The sequence below is a fragment of the Pongo abelii genome, chromosome 4 (assembly GCF_028885655.2).
Source record: "Pongo abelii isolate AG06213 chromosome 4, NHGRI_mPonAbe1-v2.0_pri, whole genome shotgun sequence".
In the NCBI taxonomy this organism is placed as follows: Eukaryota; Metazoa; Chordata; class Mammalia; order Primates; family Hominidae; genus Pongo; species Pongo abelii.
The window spans coordinates 98794688-98815307 of NC_071989.2; the positions used below are offsets into that span (position 1 = coordinate 98794688).

Here is a 20620-nt window from a genome sequence, read left to right on the forward strand (position 1 = left end):
TCTAGTATATGGATTTTGGAAAAAGAAGACATAATTCTATTTATAGCATTCTATTTTTAGTAGTGGTATTTTCCTTTACAGTATATAGTAATTCCCTATCGTTTAAATTGTCAAATCCTAGAAAATGTAGCATTCCTATGCATGATGTTAACATCATTTTGGAACAGTTGTTGGCGGAAGATTCATTTGATGAATCAGATTTTTCCAAAATAGAAAATTCTGATGATTCAGACGATTCTGATGTTAGTTCTGTTTAGAAATAACTCCAAGAACAGTTTTTATGTTTTCTTTTCACATTGAAAATCAGTCAAATTTGCTTCAGCCTCAAAGAACATGTTTATGTAAAATTAAATGAGGCTGGCAGTGAGGTGCACTTTTTTTTCTAAACAGGATTAATACGCATAGGAAACACCTGGGGAACTTGTGAAACTGCAGATGAGATCAGGAGCTCCATGGGGGAGCTGGTGGTGGTGGTGATGGTGGTGATGCTGATGGAAGAACAACACAACTTCCAGTAGAAGACTAGATTCAGAAGTGCTGTGCATTTATTGTAAATATATTCTCCCTGATAGGAGGGACCATGCCTTAGGCATCTTTATATGCCCTTCCATGCCCAGCACTGTAGCTGGTATGTGATTGATATTTAAATGTTGATTGTATTATGATTGAGCTGGGGACACTTGAAATACAGGATTTTCTATGCCATATTTTTAAGTGAGAGGTTTTCAAAAACTGCTAAGAACCAGTTAAATCAATAAGCATTTCTTAAGGATCTGATTGTGCAAAGCTCTGGGAGAAATATAAAGAAAATGTTACAGTCCCTGTCCTCAAAAGAACACTGGCATATTTACTACTAACTTGAATATATCTCTACTGGAATTGTGGAAATAATTGTCAAATTGTAGAGGTACAGTGAAGGCCAGTGAGCCTGTTTATGGTCCTAGCAATTTGACGTTTTATAATTTAGGTATTATTTTCCCCATATATACATAACAATAATGGGTTCTAGTTATGTTTCAGTGGGATAATGCATGTGAGGACTGGGTTTCATACCCTGCACACAGTAAGTGATTGCTAGCAGTAGTAGTAGTGGTAGTAGTAAAACTTAATTAGTCTTAATTATCCAGCCAGTCCAGTTTAGGAAAAACTGTTCCCATCTCCCTCTCTAAGTCCATATGCTGTCTTAATGTTCCATTTCACTTTGTAGAGATTATCTGTAGTTTAATCTTAATGTTGTTCAAAGTATAAACTTAAACAAAAATGCATTTTAGAATTTAGTTGATTCCCCTGGATATGAAAACTAACAGCTGTATGCTCTACAACAGAAAGACAGAAAGAGGAATATATTTTCCTACCTTACAGCTGTTTAAACCCAAGCTGTATTTCTCCTTTTCTCTGATGTTTTCATAAATTTATTCCTTTAAAAAAATTAATGTGCTTAAAGTGTTTCTCTAAGTCTTTCCAGCCATTTTGGATTGACCAGGAAATACATACATACACACACAATGCATGCATGCATAAATTCACAGGTGAATAAAAATGTATGTTAAATAAGAGCATTATCTTTGGAAAGAACGTAAGTTGAGTATGCAAGAAAAGGAATATTGAAATCATAAATGGTGTCTTAGACTTTATAAAGGATAAGCATCTACAGAATTAATAACATCTGTATTCTTCAACTAATAAAACCAATAAGCAGATATACTGTACTCTCTATACAAATTAGAAACCAGTTGGTGATAAATGGTGAACAATTCTTGATTGCTAGACCATCCCATGTACTCCCCGGATAAAGTAGGTCATCACTATGAATTTCCATGTAGAGAAGAAAAAGTTAGTTAAAGTGACAAATGTATCTTTTAATGTAGAGGCTATCATTGAAGAAATACTCAGGAGACCTCTGAGGGAGGCTGGCACATGAACCTGTGAATCATGACTATTATCCTTGTCTTAGAAGTACTCACAAAGAAGACCTTGGAAACATTTATTGTCCTTTCACTACCTGGGTCCTTTTCATTACCTATGTAACCCAGATATAACCTGGCTGTCCAGCTGCCTGGATTTCTTCAGATTTTCCAGTTTGCCAGGGTCAACTTGTTCTTTAAAGTATAATGTAAATGGACTCAAATCACAATCTCATTCACAGGGAGTTCCCAGCATCCATTCCAGTATTGTCAGTGGTTGTAAGCGGAGTTCATGTCTCTCCTAGACCCCTCTGCCTCTGAGTTCCTTCTTACGAATATTTCAGACAGGAATAAAGAAGTTGAAATACTCCATGCCGCCCACATAAAATTTTTTTAAATCAAGTTGGGTAATGCAAGTGAAAACATTTCAGTAGTAAAAAGCATTACTGAGGAGAGATAATAATCTTACTAAATTAGAAAGTGAGTTAAAGCATTGTGAATGCTCCGAGGGTAGACTCAGAAGAGGAAAAACTGAAAGTAATGAAACAGCATCTACTTGTTTCATCTGGCTAAATATAGGGAAAAAGATGAAATCCTGACAAGACTTTGAAGTGAATTAGAATTGTCTGTAGGTTCTAATACGAAAATCTGTCCATGAAAGTTTAAAAAGGAACAGTAAAAGTTATGTGGTTGTAAGACCCCAAAAGACTATTCAACACCCAAAGACAGAGAGATTCCTGAAGTTCTTTGAAGCTGGTTGAGCTGTAATTACAGGGAACACATTCTCCTCACCTTTTTAACGAAGCAAATCTACATGGCCTTTGTCTCATTTTCTCTTCTCGTATCTGCCAGATGTGTTCTTGAAGCAATAGCTGCACGTTAATCAGCTACTTCCACAGCCCTGGTGCAGGCATTGCCTTCTTTCTGCTTATTTCTTATGTTACATTCAGTTTTTCCAAGAATTCATTCCCAGCCTTATTTCAAAAGCTATTCTAACATGATATTCACAGTTTCCTAACACCCCTCATCACTTTTTGTGCTCTAATCCTCAAACTAACTACCTGAATATACTGTACCTCTAATTTGGGTGGACTGGAGGAAATTCTGGTTGGCGAGGCTACTTTTTTTTTCTCTCAAGGGTAGAATATAGTTCATTTATCTTGAACGTTTTTAAGTATTTGGGAGAAATTTTATTATACACCAGTAGAAATTTTATTCAGACAATATTGCTCAGAAAATCAGAATAACACCTATCAGCTTTAAAAGAAGAGTTAAAAGATAATTTAAAACAAGGTGTTAAGTATATGAGACATAATTTGGGGATGTGGAATCATAGCTGGTCCCAGCTCCTCTCCGTGGACCATCAGGGAGTGGAAGCCCATTTGTTATCTGCACCATGGGTTACCCTGGTATCCCTGCCTCCTTTGCAAATGTTAAGTGTTTCACAACAGTGTCTGACTCCCTGATCCCTAAGAGGTAGTACACAAGGCAGGCAGTTTTTGTTTGAAGGAGACTGGGATGGAGTCCTGGCTGGACACCAGTGAGCAAGGGGATGGACCCTGCAGTTCTGCAATGCTGTAAGTAGAGAAGAAGGCAAGAGGAGCTGCCAACGACAACAGGCATGCTGTGGGAGCAAGCCCTCCTCCTTAACATTCTGGCCTGACATTGACCAAGTGGAGGATGAACATGGAGTAGGTACTCTCAGGGGCCTAGTACTTCTGAGAAGTCATGACTTGTGGAGCTCTGAATAAAAGGAGAAAAGGGGATGGCTTCAGGATTGGGTCATTTTCCTGCCCCTTTTCTGAAAGGATGAGCCATCAATGTCAATTCATCCTATAAGCAGGGAGAATTGCAAAGGACATTTATTTTTTTTTTTTTTTGAGACGGAGTCTCGCTCTTGTTGTCTAGACTGGAGTGCAATGGCACGATCTCATCTCACCACAACTTCTGCCTCATGGGTTCATGTGATTCTCCTGCCTCAGCCTTCCAAGTAGCGGGGATTACAAGCATGCGCCACCACACCCAGCTAATTTTGTATTTTTGGTAGAGAAGGGGTTTCTCCATGTTGGTCAGGCTGGTCTTGAACTCCCGACCTCAGGTGATCTGCCCACCTCGGCCTCCCAAAGTGCTGGGATTACAGGTGTGAGCCACCGTGCCTGGCCACAAAGGAGATTTTTAAGATCATTAGCGCTTAGAGAGTTCCCTTCTCTTCCTGAGTGGAGCAGTGGATATGTCTGGTTACTTCCAACCTCCCAAAGGTTCATGTTGCTTGTTTAATTTTTTAGTCAAAATGATGTGTCATCAGCTGAAGGTCACCTTTCAAAGTCTGCTCTTATAGCACTCTGTACAAAATCTTTATATTCCTAGAGTAACTCAATAATTGAGTCAGTAATTTTCCCTATTTTGCTGTCCCAAATTGAATTGTGATGACATTTTTCAAGACACAAATAAGGCAGTGAAACCTACCTGTGATTCTTCATCAGTATTTGAAGTTGTAAAAGCATCTGTAGGTTACTTGCTGTCAATGGAATTCATAATTCACATGAAAAAAATAAGTGACCATTTGAAGCCAATATACATAAGAATGAGTAACCAACATGACCACTATTTTTAGTGCAAGAGTATGTTCAATATTAAGACCGTTAATGTTTGCCCATTTTATTTCATCATGTGCCCTTCATGTGGAAGAATCAGGTCTTATTGCATACAGATGAGTGTTCAGGTAATGATTCAGGCTTCATGCCATCAAAATTAAATTCTAAAAGCCAAGAAATTTATCATTTTTATATCCCTTTGCAGATACAGAGTATGTGTAGAAATATCTCTTGAAATGTGCCTTGTTTACATGAGAAATACAATAAGCAGATTACGTTAATTAGAAATAGTATCTGAGTGGCCGGGTGCGGTGGCTCATGCCTATTATCCCAGCACTTTGGGAGGCCAGGGCAGGTGGATCACAAGGTCAGGAGATCAAGACCATCCTGGCTAACATGGTGAAACCCCGTCTCTATTTAAAAAAAAAACAAAAAACAAAAAACAAAAAAATTAGCCGAGCATGGTGGTGGGCATCTGTAGTCGCAGCTACTCGGGAGACTGAGGCAGGAGAATGGTGTGAACCCAGGAGGCAGAACTTGCAGTGAGCCGAGATCGCACCACTGCACTTGAGCCTGGGTGACAGAGTGAGACTCCATCTCAAAAAAAAAAAAAAGAACTAGTATCTGAGTTAGGCGTTTAATAATATATTTCTTTTTAATATAAAATTGAGACACTCAAAAAAAAAAAAATACCTAGGAATACCTCTGGCCAAGGACAAGAAACATCTCTACAAGGAGTACTACAAAACACTGCTGAAAGAAATAATACATGACACAAACAAATGGAAAAGCATTCCAGCTTGTGGATTAGAAGAATTAATATTGTTCAAATGGCCATACTACCCAAAGCAATCTACAGATTCAATGCTATTCCTGTCAAACTACCAACATCATTTTTCATAGAATTAGAAAAAAGCTATTCTAAAATTCATATGAAACAAAAAAAAACCAGCCTGAATAGCCAAAGAAATCCTAAGCAAAAAGAACAAAGCCAGAGGCATCACATTACCTGGCTTTAAAATATACTAAAAGGCTATAGTAACCAAAATAGCATGGTACTGATACAAAAACAGACACATAGACCAATAGAATAAGTTAGAAAACCGAAAAATAAGGCTACACACCTACAAACATCTGATCTTCTGCAAAGCTGACAAGAACAAATGACAGGGAAAGGACTCTCTATTCAATAAATGGTGCTGGGATAACTGGCTAGCCATATGGAAAAGATTGAAATTGGACCCCTTCCTTACACCACATACAAAAATTAACTCAGGATGGATTAAAGACTTAACTGTATAACCTAAAACTATAAAAATCCCCAAAGAAAACCTAGGAAATACCATTCTGGACATAGGCACTGGCACAATGTCCATGGAGATCATGACTATGATCCCAAAAGCAATTGCAACAAAAACAAAAATTGACAAGTATCAACACAGTAAACAGACAACTTTCAAAATGGGAGAAAATATTCACAAACCATACATCTGACAAAGATCTAATATCCAGAATGTATGAGGAACGTATACAATTGAACAAGCAAAAAACAAATAACTCCACCAAAATGTAGACAAAAAACATGAACAGATACTTCTCAAAAGAAGAATTACAAGCAGCCAGCAAACGTATGATAAAATGCTCTACATCATCAGTCATCAGGGAAATGCAAATCAAAACCACAATGAAACACCATTTCACACCTGTCAGAATGGTCATTATTAAAAGCCAAAAAACAACAGATATTGGCAAGGTGGTGGAGAAAAGTGAATGCATGTACACTATTGGTGTGAATATAAATTACTTCAGACCCTATCAAAAGCAGTTTGGAGATCTCTCAACGAACTTAGAACATAACTATTTGTCCCAGCAATCCCATTACTGGATATGTATCCAAATGAAAATAAATCGTTCTATCAAAAAAGACCCATGTACTTGTATGTTCGTCACAGCACTATTCACAATAGCAAAGACATGAAATCAACCCAGGTGCCCAACAATGCTGGGTTGGATAAAGAAAATGTGGTACATATAAACCATAGAATACAATGTAGCCACAAAAAAAATGAAATCATGTCCTTTGCAACAGCATGGATGCAGGCCATTATTCTAGGCAAATTAACACAGGAACAAAAAACCAAATACCACGTGTTTTCACTTATAAGTGGAAGCTAAGCATTGGGTACTCTTGGATGTAAAGATGGCAACAACAGTCACTGGAAACTGATAGATGGGAAAGGGATGGAGGTGGGCAAGGATTACAAAACTAACTTGGATATTTCGTTCACTATCTGGATGATGGCGTCATTCATATCCCAAACCTTAGCATCATGCAGTATACTCATGTAACAAACTTGCACATGGACTCCCAGAATCTAAAATAAAGGTTGAAGTTATTTAAAAAAAAATTAAAGCACTATTTTTCCAAATCAGAAGAATGTTTCCCTGGTTACTTATATTTTGGATTCCTTCTAAACAGGCTATGTGTGTTTCCCCCTGAGTTGTCTTCAAAGTCTAGTATTTATGGCTGTATCATAATCTAGGTTTGTAGATATTATATTTTGGAAAAATAGAGAAAGTGGGGAAAATACTTTAAAAGAGACACTTCTTACTATTAAGGTTTCTTGTAATTAAAAGTATAGTCTTGTAACTTGGAGGTATATCCCTTATAAGAATACTTCAGAAGCAGTTTTAGATGTTGAGAACCTGTTTAACAGTCCTCCATTTTGAGATTTTCATGCAAGAATTTATGTAAAGCTCAAGTGGATGTTATGTTCCATAAGTAAAAATTTCTAGTTATATCTCTAAAACCATTTTGCTGATAATTTCAGTGTTACCAAAATAAATAAATAATCTAAGTTTGCCTTGGACCCCACTGTCCTATCTAAACTCTCGTAATAATAAATATAATTGTGCAGTATAGCTTCTAAATGGAAAAATGATCTTCATTTTCAAGAGAGAATAGATGGCTCTTGGGGAAATGTATAGTTTAGGAATAAGAAAACTGTCAGTCATTCAAAAAACAAGATTGTGGAGATGACAAGAGTGGAGCCCTGGGAATCCTCAGATTTGCCTTTAAACAATACTTTCTCTCTTGTGGTTGCCAAAGGATGCTGGAGCTGGAAAAGCAAGGCAAACTCACACTTTGTTATTAGCTCCCTAATTGTGATATGATCCCTCATCCTTTATTTCCTCTGTTAGGAAGAAAACTCCTCCCAGGAAGAAAACTCCAAATGGAGAGAGAGGGAAGGAAGGAAATAGCAGAAAGGGAGAGAAGGGAGAGGGGGTGGAGGGGAGAGAGCAGGTGGCTTGGCCTCCTCCTATGCAGGAGCAACAATGGTCTCTGTGACCTTTTACCCTGAGGGGCCAGAGAGGTCAAGAGAGGTCCCTGCAGACATGATCAGTCATTGATAGGACACAGTGACTTTGTCATCAGCCCCATGGCCATAAATCCTGATGGCATTCTTCTTCTTTTGAGGTTAAATAGAGGAAGGAAATAGAAAGGAACCTGGTACTCTCCCTGGAATCCACCAACTAATTTGAAACATAAGCTGGGCATGACTAGATCAGTGATTCCCAAAGTGTGTTCCTGGGCACATTAGTCCTATAGCATGACCATATGTCTGTGTATCTGTGTGTGCATGTGTGTGTGAAAAAGGAGAAGGGTTTAATTTTCGTTGAAGTCTAGAAATGATGGGTTAAACAACATTTACTAAATGCTTTATGTGAATTATTTCGATTAATCTTGACAACTAACTTTTGTTGCAGATGCTATTATAATCCTTATTTTATTTATTTATTTTATTTTATTAATTTTTTTTGAGATGGAGTCTCACTCTGTCACCCGGGCTGGAGTGTAGTGGCATGATCTTGGATCATTGCAACCTCCGCCTCCCGGGTTCAAGCCATTCTCCCTCCTCAGCCTCCCAAGTAGCTGGTACTACAGGCACCTGTCAACACACTCAGCTAATTTTTTTGTATTTTTAGTAGAGACGGGGTTTCACCATGTTGGCCAGGCTAGTCTGGAACTCCTGATCTCAGGGGATCTGCCTGCCTCGGCCTCCTAAAGTGCTGGGATTACAGGCATGAGCCACTGCACCCCGCCTATAATCCTTATTTTAAAGATGAGGACAGTTCAGAGAAGTTAAAAAATATATCTAAAGTGACTCTTTTATTTAAGATGTGGTGCTGGATTTAATAGCCTGATTTCGGAGCCCAGATCTCTTGACTCCATGGCTTTCTGTGGCCTTTTTAAAATGAACAGATATGTACCCTTAACTTCTATGAGATGTATATAGTGTGCATCTCTCAAATTTATTTGGCCATAACCTTTTTTGAAGTTTTCTGAACTTTACACGAGGCGAATGTTTCGGGAACCTACTGTGTGAAGCAGTGGGCTAGATTTAATCGGATGTTGTACTCAAACAAAACTTCAGTTTGGCAAACCAAAAATCTGATGTTGCCAGCATCCAGATACAAAGAGCTAGTATAAAGTAGTGATGTGATACATTCTGCGTTTAGAAATATTTGCACTGAACGTGTCTGAGTTACCTTTTCTCATTTCTCTTCCAGGTGTTTTATTCCAAACGTCTATGCTGCTTTGTTCACTGCAGCTCTTGTTCCTTTGATGTGTCTCGTGGTGGTGTTCGTGGTGTTCATCCATGCCTACCAGGTGAAGCCACAGTGGAAAGCATATGATGATGTCTTCAGAGGAAGGACAAATGCTGCAGGTTTGAAAGGAACTATATTTGTACTTTGGAGATGGAAACGCTTTAATGGTGGGAAAATGTCACTGAATTTTTTTTATCAAAAAGAGGGAAGTTCGGCTCAGCTTTCAGCTCTGAAGCCACAAGTTAAGCTACAGCTCTCCAGTTTCTCCTGCTTCTTGGTACCTCTGATGTCTCTCTTTCTTCAGGGCTCTGTAGGTTTTATTGCTCATTCCAATTTTGTCCTTAAGATATTGATATCTAAGTAAATGAGTCACAGCCTTGGGAGCCACTTCCCAAGCTTTCATTAAGTGAAGCAATAATAACTTGTGTTCTACCTGTGAAATCTGTTCATTTCTCTCCAATTCTGAGACTTCTGCACAGTCTAACAAACCTCCACAGTGCTCATGAGTGTGCATGCAGAGCTCTGGTTGTGCTGACAGATGTTTAAAAACATGTAATCAGACAGCTACATGAGTGGCTAAACATGTCTGGTTACTTAAGAGTGCAAGTCTTTTTCTAGTTCAAATTGGCTTTCACTACAGCTCATTTTTTCCCTTTGAATCATACCTAACAGAGGTTTTTATGATCTGATTCTTCTTATTATTGTTTTTAGATTAGAGTCCCTCAGGAATTTTCTTAACTAGAAGCAATAGCCACACACCTACATACAGAAAACGCTCTGTAAAATGTTATGTGAGTGACTGGGATATTAGGGAGCCGCTTAAGAGCTGGGAGTAGAGGATCCCTCTTGGGCCAATGAGGAACAGAAGTCTTCTTTTTTCTGAAGTTTTACAAGTCTAAAGTCAAATGAATGACAGTCTTAGAGGAATTCTTCACGTTTTAAGTGCTTGTCAAAGTTTAAGCAAGTGGCATATATGAGGTCTCTAGAATAGTGTCTAATACATTTTTAGGGGCTCAGTAGCTACAGGGTGTCACTCTAATGTAATGCAGTTCTAGTTCCTGAACTTGATCAGTTAATATGCAAAAGGATTTTCCTTGTAGCATAAAGAAAAGACACTCGTTTGTATTACTTTGTGGGATAGTTTGTAGGATAGCAGTATCTAGCCATCTCTTTTCTAATTCTTTCTCATTTAGCTTGCCATCATTGTGTTGGCAGAATTTTCTTTTTTTTCTGAGATAGGGTCTTACTCTGTCGCCCAGCCTGGAGTGCAGTGGCATGATCTTGGCTCACGGCAGCCTCTGCCTATAAGATTCAAGCAATTCTCCCTCCTCGGCCACTTGAGTAGCCGGGACTACATTCATGCGCCACCATGCCTGGCCAACTTTTGTATTTTCAGTGGAGACGGGGTTTCACCACATTGCCCAGGCTGGTCTTGAACTCTTGAGCTCAGGCGATCCACCTGCTTCAGCCTCCCAAAGTGCTAGGATTACAGGCGTGAGCCACCACACCCAGCCAAGGAATATTGTTTAAGGTTATGATTAATCTTAACTCCTTTAATAAAAAATATTCAATGTATAAATTCTACTTTTTCGTGGGACACAGAATTTATCTAGAAGCTATGCTCGTTTTTTCAGTTTTAATACTGTATTTTTAAATTACTTTTTTAAAAATGTAACTTCTTTCTTTTTACATTTATTTTAGGTTGAGAGGTACATGTGCATGTTTATTATGTAGATAAATTGCATGTCACCTCATGGGGGTTTGGTGTACAGATTATTTCACCACCGAGGTAATAAGCATAGTATCCAATAGGTAGTTTTTCAGTCCTCACCCTCCTTTTTCCCTCTACCCTCAAGTAGGCCCCAGTGTCTCTTATTCCCATCTTTGTGTCTGTATGTACTCAATATTTACTCCCACTTATAAGTGAGAACATGTGGTATTTGGTTTTCTGTTCCTCTGTTAGTTCACTTAGGATAACAGCCTCCAGCTCCATCTGTGTTGCTGCAAAGGAGATGATCTCGGTTTTTTATGACTGCATAGTATTCCATGGTGTATATGTACCACATTTTCTTTATCCAGTCTACCACTGATGGGTATTTAGGTTGATTTCATGTCTTTGCTATTGTGAATAGTGCTGTGATTAACATATGTGTGCATGTGTCTTCATGGTAGAACAATTTCTTTTCCTTTGGGTACATACCCAGTAATGGGATTCCTGAGTCGAGTAGTAATTCTGCTTTGAGTTCTTTGAGAAACAGCCAAACTGCATTTCACAATGGCTGAACTAATTTACATTCCTACCAGCAGTGTATAAGCATTCCCTTTTCGCTACAGCCTTGCCAGCATCTGTTATTTTTTAACTTTTTAATGATAGCCATTCTGACTGGTGTGAAGTGGTGTCTCATTGTGGTTTTGATTTGCATTTCTCTAATGATTAGCAATGTTGGGCATTTTCATATGCTTGTTGGCTTCTTCGTGGCACGTATGTCTTCTTTTGAAAAGTATCTGTTCATGTATTTTGCCCACTTTTTAATGGGCGTGTTTGGTTTTTGCCTGTTCATTTGTTTAGGTTCCTCATAGATTCTGGATATTAGACCATTGTGAGATGCATAGTTTGCAAAAATTTTCTCCCATTCTGTAGGTTGCCTATTTACTCTGTTGACAATTTCTTTTGCCGTGCAGGAGCTCTTTAGTTTAATTAGGTCCCATTTCAGAAGCTATGCTTTTAATCAACTTGGGATTCATCTTATTAAAATGTACATTCTTTTGGGGGGAGAATGGTGGTTTGTTTTTTCCTCTAAGTGACAAGATTTGTTGTTTTATATATAATGTAAAAGTGCCAATGTTTGCATGTTTTCAATAATGCTAACATAGGGGCCTAGCATAGTGACTTAATTCTTTGAATGCCTAAATCACCCCTGCACCTCTTGAATGTGCTTCATTGCTGATATAGTCAATAAAACAGTACCCTGATTATCAGAAAAAGATAGCCCTCAAGCATTGAATATAAGGCAAAAGTTCCAGCACAGTTGTATCTTAATGAGGGAACCCTCTCTTGCAATAAAATGTGAATGGAAGCATTATCCTATGTTGTGTTACAAATAAAAAAATTATGATATTTCAAATTCCCCTATTCCCATGGCAATTCATTCTAATAGTCATTATACTTGGACTTTCGCAGCAGTTTTCTGATTGGTATCTCTGGTTCTACTCTTTTTCTTCTCCATTTCATTATCTCAGATGTCTACATTTTAAAAATATAAAGTGGATTTCCTCATTCTCCAGCATTTCAGTCAAGGTTTTTCTCATTGCCCCCAAAAAAAGTCCAGTCCCTTTAGCTTACAAGAGTTTCCACAGTCTGACCCAGGACCATCTGTCCATTCCCAAGTTAGTTACTATCATCCTGCATTCTGACATGCCGATCTATTTACTTTTTCCTAAATTTGCCTGATATTGCCATCTTTGCTCATGTAAAGAAATCTTTACTTTGAGCTCCTCCTCATTAGTTGGTAAAACCCACGTGCTCAATTAAGTGATGTGGGAAAATGTAGATGAGTGAGAGACAGATGCAAGGGGCTTATCACCCTCCCATATTCTTTATTAGCTCTACAAAGCTTTCCAAAATAACTTCAGAATCTAAACAACAGTGATGTGCTTGACAATCACAAGTTAATTCTCCTGGACATCACTTTACTTCTTTACAGAAATTCTAGAAACTTTCAATATTCTCCCTCTTTTGTGAAGCCTTAGGAATCGCCTCTTTACGGAATCACACCAAATAAGAATTACTCATTCCCTTCTCTATGCCTTTAAAGTGTTTGTCCCTTTAGTCATTGTAGCACTTATCTTAGAATGGAGCAGTCACTTGTTTTGGTGTGTGTGGTTGGTGGGTTTCCTTAATAAATTATTGATTTCTTGAGGGCAGGAACCATTTAGTATTCATCTCTGTATCCCCAGGGCCTTGCAGAGTGCTTAGTGGATAGCAGGAACATAATTAATGTTTATTAATTAAATGAATAAATTAATAATCATCAATGTACCACAAAATTATATAATTGTAAAAATGGATACCCAAGCTAAAGATAGCATTCAGAAGAGAAACTGTAATATTATCAAAGTAGAAATTAAATGATTTAATTCTCTGATCTGTTTGTAAATATTCCTCAAAAGTTATTATTATTAGGACTATTTTTATAAGAAATATGTTTCAAAGCTTTACCTCTGTAATTCCCAAAACTACATGTTCAGCTTTGCCCTCAACCTGATCTTTTGTGTTTTTATTTTCAACATACTATAACTCACCTCTACTTGAATATGCTCCACTTAACTCAAATTCAAAATTTCTTTTTTTGTTCTTTTCCAGATAATTCTTTTTTTCAATTATACTTTAAGTTCTAGGGTACATGTGCACAACGTGCAGGTTTGTTACATAGGTATATGTGTGCCATGTTGGTTTGCTGCACCCATCAACTTGTCATTTACATTAGGTATTTCTTCTATTTACCACGGAGCACTTGACACTCTCTTTGAATCTTTTTGCGAAAATTCTCTTGTGCTGACCTGTAAAATATCCAGTTAAGATGGTACTGTAAATTCACATTTTGCCCTCTGCCTTACTGTATACTGTATATACAGAATAGCCAAAGAATAACATATAACAAAAGAATGTTAAAAATACCATGAGCATCTCTATAGAACAGAAATCAAGCAGAAACACCAAATGTACTGGTAGACTAGGCCAAAACCATAGACCTGATATCTCCTGGGGTCCAGAAGCAGGTAGATGCAGGACATTTTGTTAGGCTCAAAATCTTCCATGATTTCTGTAGAACTGAGCTCCAAGCTAATCACTCTTTTTGTGGATTAAATGTGCCTGACAACAGAAGCAACTTTGCATCACATTTGTTCACTGGTTATAATGAATACAAGTAACCATCCCTTACACCGTGTATTTTGAGTGACTTTTTTGTTCCCAACATCCCTTAATTTCAAACAGAGTTCACATAAACTCAGTGAAACCCAAAGGAATGGGGAGAACAAAGAATAAGTGCCTCGTAAATGGAATACACTCAGTGCTATAGATGCCCACCGTCAACCCCTTCCCTCCCTGAGCATGTCCTGGGACAGGACAACTTGGCTTTTTGTGGCCCATTGACTGCCATGAACCAAATTGTTTAAGGTCGGTGGCTCCTAATGAGAGTCACTTGCCTCCTCCTCCCTTCAGTGGGTGGATGTGCAGTGAGAATGAGTTATGATAAAGGTATGTCCCTGAACTAAATTTCAATATCTCAAACAGCATTTTAAACAAAGCCTGTAATTTTCGGGCTTGGTTTTTATCTCTGGCAACGATAAGCATGTCTCTCTTTTTAGGCTCATTAGAATTTACTGACTCCTTTCTGATTCATGATCCAGTTCTTATATGAGGAATGATTCACGGATCAGGAGAGGAAAATTCATTTCCATCAAGAAAGAAAGTAGATGATTACAAATCCCCTTCTTCTAAAAATCCCACACATAGGTTTCAATATGATATATGAAAATGGAAATGTGGCTGGATCCAGCTAGTCATGTAATGTGAACCTGAGGTATTTAGAATCTCCTGGTACTGTAATGGCCACATCTCTTACATGGGAGCATTATTTGAGGATGAATGCTTCCATTTCTTCAACCTTAGAGTGAACAACAATAGTAATATAAATCAATATTTTATTATTATTATAAAAATTATTGAAAACTTTTTATAGTGAATATTGTAAATGCTCATCCCTTACATCCTAAAGTTGAGTGCCTTTTTTACTCTTGTCATTTTTAAAATTTCAAATAGAATAAAGGAAATGAAATCCAAAGGAAAAAGAGGGGAAGGAAAGAGCTCCTGGTAAATAAAATAAACTGTGTTTCAGTCTCCAAAGATAGCCGCCATCAGTTACTTTTCTCCTTTTATGTAGGTGCTACTCCTCACATCAAAGGATGGAGACTGCTTCTCATCCTTTTACATCTGGACTGTCTTTGGACTTACTTAGACCAATGTAATGTGATGGAAGTGATGCTTTTTCATAATGGGCCTACACTTTAAGATGAATGGCAGTTTTAGATTCCTTCCTCTTGGAAGCCAGCCACCATCTAAGTTCAATTACCCAGAGACCACCACGGTAGTAGAAACCCCAAGCTGGCCATGTGGAGCAGACATGTGTGCAAAGGCAGGCTCAGCCAGCCTCCAGTTGTGTCAGGCAAACCAGCTCTGATCCCAGACATGGACATGTGAGTGAAGAAGGCTTCTCGTAGGTTCCATCCCCAATGGACACCACACACAGTTGAAAACCTGCCTAGCCCAGATTGCAGAATCGGAAGAAATAGTACATTATTTTAAGTCACTAAGTTTGTTGCTAGCTTATTTGAAGCAGTCAATAGCTGAAACATTCTGGTGTTTCAATATCCTCATTATTCTCACATCAAACTTGTAAGCATGTCATTGTCCTTTTAAAGGTTACTGCTTGCAGAAACCTTCAGGATTTATAAATAAAAATGGAAAAACATGATATTTTTTTTCCTAAAGCAGAATTGGGGCTTCTGCTAAAGTAAAGTAAAAGTGATCTTACCCAGTAACAGTATGTACTTGAATAGGATCCAGAATGACCAACATTACAGGTTTCACATGTCCTTGGCAGTTAGATGCCTGTTTGCAGTCTACTCCAAGCTCCATTTCTGAAAATAACATTTTAAAAAAACAATGCCTTGGGGCCTAAGGAAAACCCCAGCTTCTCACTCGACCGTGAACAGACACTCCCACTCAAGCTTGAAAAAATCTTTGTGAAGCACAGTTCACTCTTCCCACATTTTGCCAATAGTGGTGGGGGAAATCCCACATGTTAAAAACACATACATATGGATGCCCATTCTCTGCTTAGGTTTTTGATCTCAATCCTCAAAGATTCATATCAGTAATCTCTCTGCCTGGAAGATGATGTGTAGTCATTCAGTGTTTGTTTTCTTCATTATTGTTTCTGAAAACACTTAGGATTTGATACTGCTCATGAAAAACTCCTAGAACAATAACATCAGGAGTTTCCTAAGGCTTTGCACATCGACATGAAAAGTAAAAAGGAAAATCATATTTTTGAGAGAAGGCTTAAATTTCTGTTGAAACACCCCTGATTTACACATGTAGCCAAAAAGGAAAAGGGGCTGACTATTTGTGGCAGACCAGGCCTTTCTAGAACTCAGGTTTCCTGGATTTCTTGCTTTAGTGAACTGCCTTTTACCAGTCTCAATTGGAGATGGATGAGGACAAAGGTAATCCCCAATTCAGGCTATTTCAGTACTAAACCATTATGTTTAATTGACATCTTTTTTCTAGGTGGACAGAGGGCATAGAGCACGGATATGGGACGGGGGTGAGAGAAAGAGTAAAGGGCTGGCACTGCATGTAAGTGCAGGTGTGCATCTCCCTTTGCACCTTGGTGGTCCACATCATGGTTATTGTCATCATCACTGCCACCCATTAAGATTCACCATTCACCAGGCACTGTGTTAAGAATTTCACGTATGTTATCTCAATTTAATATATATATATGTACACAATATCTGTACATATTTATGGGGTACATGTGACATTTTGTAACATACATAGAATGTGTAATGATCATGTCAGGGTATTTGGGATGTCCATCACCTTGAATATTTATCATTTCAATGTGTTGGGGTCATTTCAAGTTATCTCTTCTAGATATTTTGAAATATACAATACATGTTGTTAACTGTAGTCAACTAGTTTGCTGTCAAACATTTTATCTCAATTTTTACATGAAGCCTATGAAGCAGGCATGATTTCCTCTAGTCAGACAAGAAAATCAAGGAAATGAGAGGCTTAGAAACGTTTTCACATTTACAAAGCTGTTCAATTGTGGGATTAGAATCACAGGTTGATTCACAAGCTCTCCAGAGCTGCCATTGTTGTTAACATCAATACTTCTGCCCTTACCATTTTGTTTTCAAAACTCTTCTTGGTAATAGTGACATGTAAACATTAAATATTAAACTTAGAGAACTCTAATTTCATAAAAGTAGTATTAGACTTTACACCCAACTCTGCCCCACCCTGCAAAAAAAAAAAAAACTTGAAGCAGTCAGGGTTGGAAAATTACTCCATCTTCTACTTAATCTTCTGATTTCCAAGAAAGATTGCCCCTCTTTATGGTACCAAAACATCCCTAGTTTTCCTCACTATTCTCATATGTAATGCAAGTATAATAACACTATTTAATTTTGTACAGTTGTGTGAAAGATAAAATTTTAATTCACATAAATATTTAGTATAGACCCTGAAACATACTAAGCCCTCAATATGTGTTAGTATTTTTATTAGTATAAGAACCCTTTCAATATGTAATTGGTGCAGAATGCAGTCAGATATGTAACTCCTTTCTTCTCTATACTTCATCAATATCTCTCAAATGTTCCCCTCCCTTTCTTCATGATTTTGCCTGGTGTATTAGCTCAGGCTGCCATACAAAATACCATACACTGGGTGTCCTAAACAACAGACATTTATTTGTCATAGTTCCAGAGACTGGAAGTGCAAGATCAAGGCGTCAGCTGATTCAGGTCCTGGTGAGGCTTGCATGGACATTTTGCTGTCTCCTCTTATGGATGAGAGAGAGCCCTCTCATGTCTCTTCTTATAAGGACACTAATTCCATCATGGGGCTCCACCTTCGTGAGATTATTACCTCCTGAAGGCCCCGTCTCCAAATACCATTGCATTGGGAGTTAGGGCTTCAACATACAAATTTGGGGGATGGAGGAAACAATTCAGTCCATAGCACCTTGGTGATGTCTCCTATCATCTCACCCTTAGACTATTACAGCTGTCTTGAGACCAATATTGTTCAATTCTTGTCTATCCCCATTCCACACTGAAGCATTCTAAAAAGTAAAATTGGCCATGTCATAAAATCATCTAATGACAATCATTAGACTATAGAATAAAAGGAAAAAATCAGGAGCTGGGCATGGTGACTCACGCCTGTAATCCCAGCACTTTGAGAGGCCGAGGCAGGTGGATCATCTGAGGTCAGGAGTTCGAGACCAGCCTGGCCAACATAGTGTGAAACCCCGTCTCTACTAAAAATACAAAAATTAGCTGGGCATGGTGGCAGACGCCTGTAATCCCAGCTACTCGGGAGGCTGAGGCAGGAAAATGTCTTGAACCCGGGAGGCAGAGGTTGCAGTGAGCCGAGATCATGCCATTGTACTTCAGCCTGAGCAACAAGAGTGAAACTCTTGTCTCAAAAATAAATAAATAAATAAATAAATAAAAATTGAAAAAATAAAATAAATATTCACTACTTCTCCACATAGTCTTTAATGTCCTAACCATACTTAACTAGTGCTGCCACCTAAAAGTGATATGACTTCTGATAAAACTCGACTTAAATAACACAACTAAATTCACTTGCTTGCTGAGTTCATCACTTATGGTGATGAGAGAGGAGACGGAATAGAATTGAAACTAATTTCCATCTTGATACCCATGATAAATAGGCTTCAGTAAGGTGTTAGTGGAAGATACGCTAATGTGATACACACTTAAAGCCAATATCTGAGGGTATCAAAGTGATGTTGTTGTTTAGGTGCATTGCACACTCTTTGACCCTTGATGTGGCTGGCATCTCTTGTTGATGTGTGCATATCACCGCCATGCCATACCATGTTTGACCCAGAGAATTAACGAAATATTCCCATTGTTTATCAGTTTTGTGTTCAGGCTAAGTAAGTTTCCTATCTATTTCCTTGCCATTGTTCTCCAAATTAATAATAAATTCTAATTTTCCTGGCAGATCCTATTTTTTTTCTGAGACAGAGTCTTACTGTATTGCCCAGGATGGAGTGCCATGGCACAGTCAAAGCTCCCTGCAGCTTCAATCTCCTGGGCTCAAGAGATACTCCCACCTTGGGCTCCCGAGTAGCCAGGACTATAAACACATGCTACCATGACCAGCAAATTTTTAAAATTTTTTTTACAGAGCATTTTTAAAAAGAGCACTTTTTAAAAAATGGATGACCGAAGTCTTCCATTCAACTCTTGGGTAATGAAAATACAGTTACCGATTTTTTAAAATGTATCTCTCCAAGATTTGTATTCAGAAAGAATATATATAAAACTTGACTAGAGAGTAGAAAAAATTTTTGAGGCTGTTTTATCTTGGAATAAGTATGGCAACGAAAGCACTGTGTTTCTCTCTCGACCTCGTCTATGAGCCACCTCAGTTGGTATCAACATGGTGATACTGTAACACACTACGGCTCTCTCTCCCAAGTTCTTACCTGTATTTTCATTCTTGGTTTGCAACTTTTTCCATGTATTATTTGTTGTTATTTTCATTACTTAAAGTTACCTCTAATTTATGATTCAGTGCCTACATAGTTCTTTAAGGAAATATATAGTCTACAATCCTTTGTATGATCATACTTTAATTACATGAATCAACTGGTACATTATTGAAGAGGAGATCCAGAAATAAAGGAAAATGGGTTTACTAGTACTAGAGAAACAGGAAGTAGGGAAAGGTAATTTGGGGAATTAGCAATTGAATCATAAATTTCTTTAAAAATGAATGGTTAGCCATCATTCTCAGCAAACTGTCACAAGGACAGAAAACCAAACACCGCATGTTCTCACTCATAGATGGGAGTTGAATAATGAGAACACTTGGACACAGGAAGGGGGACATCACACACCGGGGCCTGTCATGGGGTAGGGAGGATGGGGGAGGGATAGCATTGGGAGATATACCTAATGTAAATGACGAGTTAATGGGTGCAGCACACCAACATGGCACATGTATGCATATGTAACAAACCTGCATGTTGTGCACATGTACCCTAAAACTTAAAGTATAATAATAAAAAGAAAAAAAATTAATGGTTAACACAATACCCATGATCTAATGCTGTACTCAACAGTTTACATATTATAAAACTCAAGTGAATAGAAGAAAGTGACGTTTTTACAATATGTTGTTTTTTGTTTTTGTTTTTTCAGAGAAAAGTATACCATATTAAAGGTGAAGTGTGAATATCACTGGGCCAGAGGCAGTAACAAACTTTGATCCTCACAGAAGTACTCTCTCAGTTGCTTTATCATAACTGAAATAGCCTGCCTCATTAAATATCACTTTCCTTGCAGTCAGTTGCTAAAGATCACTCTTCTAATAAGATGTCAGAAATATTTTTGTTCTTCAAATATTTTGTACTTCAAGGCCACTATGTCCCTGCTTAATTTCTTTTGCTGGGTACAGTGGCATGCACATATAGTCCCAGCTACTCAGGTGGCTGAGGTGAGATGATCACTGGAGCCCAGGAGTTCAAGACTGTAGTGCACTGTGAGTGTGCTTGTGAATAGCCACTGCATTCTGGCTTGGGCAACATGAGAGAAATAAATATTGTTTTACAAAATAATTTTTCCTATTTTTGAATCTGTGTTTTTTGCCTATACCATCATTTGCCTATTCAT

The 20620-nt window shown here is 38.0% G+C and overlaps 1 protein-coding gene across 10 annotated transcripts in view; it reads left to right on the forward strand.

Moving 5' to 3' along the window:
• The window catches only part of ADGRV1 (adhesion G protein-coupled receptor V1), a 583931-nt gene that overhangs the window by 478462 nt on the left and 84849 nt on the right, over positions 1-20620 (forward strand). For 9 of the 10 annotated variants that reach the window (XM_054555740.2, XM_054555742.2, XM_054555736.2 and 6 more), the window contains one exon: positions 9071-9228. In XM_054555740.2, the coding sequence (XP_054411715.1) occupies positions 9071-9228 (158 nt within the window). Of the gene's footprint in view, positions 1-9070; positions 9229-20149; positions 20412-20620 lie in introns of those variants that run through there. The other variant, XM_054555744.2, reaches the window with a different exon arrangement.